General features: G+C 41.3%; 2 protein-coding genes across 2 annotated transcripts in view; both read left to right on the top strand.

The window, feature by feature from the left end:
- snrnp40 (small nuclear ribonucleoprotein 40 (U5)) overlaps positions 1-889 on the top strand; it is a 7,075-nt gene extending 6,186 nt beyond the window's left edge. The window contains exons 9-10 of the mRNA XM_014005695.1: positions 366-469; positions 625-889. Of these exons, the coding sequence (XP_013861149.1) occupies positions 366-469; positions 625-674 (154 nt within the window). The 3' untranslated portion in view covers positions 675-889. The remainder of the gene's footprint in view (positions 1-365; positions 470-624) is intronic.
- Positions 890-1,756: 867 nt separating this feature from the next.
- Positions 1,757-4,531, top strand: part of nkain1 (sodium/potassium transporting ATPase interacting 1) — a gene marked incomplete at its 3' end in the record, with an annotated part of 5,607 nt that continues 2,832 nt past the window's right edge. Inside the window, 2 exon segments of the mRNA XM_014005697.1 lie at positions 1,757-2,306; positions 2,513-2,865. Of these exon segments, the coding sequence (XP_013861151.1) occupies positions 2,812-2,865 (54 nt within the window).

The following is a 4,531-nucleotide window of genomic DNA, read 5'->3' as shown; positions in this document are numbered from 1 at the left end:
GCAACATACGGAATAACCACTGGTTTGGGTCTGGGTTTGGGGTCTTCATTTTCACCTGAAGGTTGCATGGAATCCTGTCTGTGTTTCCTGTGTGCTTTCAGGAAAGCCCAGTCAGGATAACCACACTGCTCCAGGGCCTGTCGTGTGTGTGATTTCTCTTTCATTAAAGAAACGTTTCATTAAAGAAGAACCCGTCCAGAGGACCTATACAATTTTTTTCCTTTAGCTGAAGACAAAGATTAAAAATGCTGCAGACAGGAGTTAGGTTTTGGTCTAATGTTAATTAAATAAATCCAGCCATCACTATGTTTCTTTTATTTCTGTTGTATCATTTTGTTATTAACTGTTCTGTCTGTGTTTGACAGATTTGTGTACATCTGGGACACCACATCACGTAGAATCTTGTACAAGCTGCCGGGTCACGCCGGTTCTGTTAACGAGGTGGTCTTTCACCCAGAGGAGCCTGTAGGTGAGCATCAGATTAGTTTCAGTCCTTTTTACAGAGATTTATGAAGCACAGAGGAATGAGCTGGACGATTAAAGAGGTTCCACATGGTAGAAATCTGTTTGTTTTGTTGATTTGCTCACGTTAAAAATGATTGTTTTTTTTGTGTCTCATTACAGTGCTTTCTGGTTCCAGTGATAAACGTCTGTATATGGGAGAAATCCAATAAAACGTGTGAGTGTGTGTGTGCTGCTTTGGACGTGTTTGATGGGGTAGGAGTCTTCAGCTTGTCTCAGAACAACCTCAGGGGGGCGTTTATTAAAATCGGTTACAGCCACCCCCTTTTTTTACTCTGATTTCTTTCTTTTTAATAAATTTGATTATTCTGTAAAAACACCTTGTCTTGTCGTTTACCCTTCATCTGATTAAAACAGTTTTCTCTGATGTCACTGCCTCTTTAAACTCTAAGCTAGTCATGGAGGTTTATAATTGTGATAATACTTTACTCTTTTTTTAAATATACAGGATAGGTTTTAGCTTACTTACTGTTTTCAATTACAGTTTTAGATTACTTAGGATTACATAGATTAAATACTTTTCAGAGGTTGGTCATATTCTGAACTTTTGCCTTGGAGACTTGATTTATTAAACAGTGAAAAGATATTTTTTAGGTTTCTAAAGAACCAGCTTTGCTTCATTGGGTCCAAATTTCCCAATAAACTTTTTTTTTTTTTTTTTACAATTGTTGAGACTGTGGTTAACACTTCTCACAATGCCCTGTTGTTCAGGTATGTATTGTTTTAAAGAATTTTTGTTTTATTTTACTCCCGTTGCATGAAATCAAAAGTGTCAACACTAAAAGGATCTTTGAAATGTGCGTTTAACTCAAAATGTGTACTAGAATATTAAAAAAAATGTAAACAAAACTTAGATTTAGCTTCCTAGGAGCCCAACATAATTACAGACTGGGGACCACAACTGTTACAGATGATGATTTCAGGTAATTTGTCTGGAAAAAATATATATTTTTACTTTCAAATTGGGTTATAAATGGAAGAATTTGTTTTGGTGACATGCTGCTTGTGACAAAGCATACAAATGTCATTTAAAAGTGGTTATCAAGTTCAGAAAATTCCCTGGTTTTTCCCATGAGGGTGTTTTTAAAATCTAAATTATTCTTATTTCAGTGTTTGTTTGTTTTTACAGGAAAAATGATACGACTTCTGAAACCCTGGGAAATGGTTTTGCTTTTTAAAAAGATAAATATAAAGAAATAACTCAAGACTTGCGTACAAAAATGTTTATAAATTTATTTGGAGTAATTTTGTGTGTATCCTTCCGGACGCAACCTGGGATTGAACTCGCAACCTCAGGAACACTAATGTGCACCGATCATATTTCTCGTTCTAAGGCAGTTATTAGCTTATATTGGAGCATGCTATTGGGCTCGAGTTCTCCAACAGAAACGAATCATGGTTTTTATTTGTATTTCTCCGTGAAAATAACCAGACTAGGCTGTATTCTTAGTAAAACTACGCTTTACTCGCTAGCTCCATGTTTCTTTTCTTGTGGTCGCGTGGAGCGCCTTTCGGGGATGCTAGCTGTTCGGTCGCGCGCCGAGCAGAATCCACGCAGCTCCTCCTCCAGGGGGGTCGCGGTGTCTGTGAGCCCCCACCCCCCTCTCGGAGTCGGCACCGACTGTTGACAAAAGGCTCCGCTAGAGACGGAGCGGAGGAGGCCAGAGAAGGAGAGAGGGAGACACCGCTACTGGTTCTGTCCACGAGCTTTTAGTTTTCGCCTTCGCGGAGCAGCGCGAGGAGACCAGGACCCGGACGGTAGAGGAGGACCGCGCGGATCCGTGGTGAGTCAGTTCGAACTGCTTTGTTTGTGTCCGCGGCGGGCTGGTAGCCAATCGTTAGCCACAGAGCCTCTGCKGGGGTCGGTGTCTCCTCTCCCCACCGCCCCCCGTGTGATCCAGTATCATATGATGCTGGTTTCTGTCTGCAGCCCGGGGCTCATTGTGACAGCTTTCCGTCTCTCTTTGTGCCTTTGTGCGTCCCCTCTAAGGGAAGGTGTGGCCGGAGTTCGCAGCAGGCCRGTGTGAAGCGGACCCGCTCCTCCTCCTCCTCTTCCTCCTCTTCTTCCTCACCGCCGCTGGAATTTAGCAACTAAAAAAAAAAGAAGAAAAAAGCAGGAGGCCAACATGGGTCAGCCTCTGTGAGTGAGGGAGGGAGCGGCGGCCCCGTGCAGGTCTGTTCACCCGGGCATGGTGTGAGCTGAGACGGGCAGGCAGTCTGGATCTAACCGGGGACTCATCGTTTCCCCGGAGCCTCCGCGGCTCCAAGCCGCGACCTGAGCCCTCCAAAATGGGGAAGTGCGACGGGAGGTGCACGCTGTTAGTGATATGTTCACTGCAGTTGGTAAGTGTGTGTGTGTGTGTGTGTGTGTGTGTGTGTGTGTGTGTGTGTGTGTGTGTGTGTGTGTGTGTGTGTGTGTGCGTGTGTGTGTAGATATGACTGTGCAACACCGAGCTGTTGCTCCGTGGTTGCACCCTGGACTCTTACCACTCTGTGCCCGTGTGATTATTATTATTTTTGAAACTTTTCTTTTGTTAGGTGGGTGTCACTCTGTGTGTACGTGCCTGTATGTTTCGGGGGGGCGGGGTCACACAATACAAYAAACAGAGGCACACGGCTCGTACCTGTTGTCGTTTTAGATCGTGGTGATGTCAAACTAGAGCAGTCTAACAGCTTCCTCCTCCCAAAGCCGTCTTTCCTCACGTCACAGCCGAGCCGCGCTGATCACACCAGTGAATAAGTTTAATTTCAGCTCGTGTTTTTTTATTTTATTTTTTTATTTGTTTCRTTTATCTAACAACAATAAATTGTAYGTATGTTTGTTTCAACTGTTCAGAACCATAATAAGTGTGTTAAGGTTACAGTTTGCTGCTGGACTGATTGAAAAATAAGCTTTTTAAATTTTTTATCATGAGTTTTTATTTTATAAATGAGACGGTCCACCTTTCTATTCATGRTTTATGTTTTCCTCTTGGTGACGAATAAGTGTGTAATCCTGTTTATTGCTGTGTTGTTTTGAAGTAAGGCCACGATGCACAGTTAAAAAGCCTTATTTGCCATGTTTGGACAGAGATGTGACTTCATTACAAATCTTTCTGTGAGTCRATGGTCCTGTTCCAGGTCTGTTCAGCTTCTTGTGTCGATTAAAGATGGCTTTGGGATCAGGTTTTAGAGTGTCTAAATGTGGGGAGGTGTAGCAAGGGAACCGCATGTAAATAACCAGCTGATTGTTTTGTTGGTTACATTTACAAATAAAAATGGGGGTGGGGTACCCATCACAGTATTACTTTGAACCTTCATCTCTCTTTTTAGATCCCCCTCCCCCCTTTTTGCCATAAATGTCACACTCACACACATATGCTTGCGGCTCATTCACTGATCCTTATCAGAACACAATTAAACTCTGAGGGGAGGGCGGGGGTCCTAATGTGGATAAATTAATAAGGGAGGCGCAGACTTTGAAGGTGAAGTTTGAAATAATAAAAACAATTTCTACATTAAAATAAGACTTCTGTCGTCATCTGCAGACACATTTAAGGTTCAGTTTGTTTTGGTTGTATTGAAAAAAACTGCAATAATCATAAAGTGAATTATTCAAAGGCTGCACTAGAATAAAAACAGTCAGGGTCACTTTTTGATGGTTGGTAATATTGTCAGCAGCAGATGTTCAAGACTTTAAATAAAATCTCACTATAAAGAAAATAAAGTCTCAAAATAGTAATATAACCTTAATTATATTGATTACTTTTGTTTTAATAAGGTTTATGTATTTGCACTACTTAAAAAATGTAAATGAATAAAAAAAGTCAACAATCATTTTAGTTACATCTAAGATGCAAATAGGAAAAACGTTTCATTTAAGCTTTTTACGTGGTAAATTTGGTCTTTTTCATTTATATAAAACCAGTGGTGGATCTAGGATTTTTCTGAGTAAGGGGCCACTATATTCATAGAGGGGCCAAGCATTTGTTCAACATCCTGTCACACAAATCCCCAGTTTTGGTAAGGT

This window comes from Austrofundulus limnaeus, unplaced genomic scaffold, assembly GCF_001266775.1.
Source record: "Austrofundulus limnaeus strain Quisiro unplaced genomic scaffold, Austrofundulus_limnaeus-1.0 Scaffold32, whole genome shotgun sequence".
Taxonomy (NCBI): domain Eukaryota; kingdom Metazoa; phylum Chordata; class Actinopteri; order Cyprinodontiformes; family Rivulidae; genus Austrofundulus; species Austrofundulus limnaeus.
This window is presented reverse-complemented; position numbering and strand designations above follow the sequence as displayed.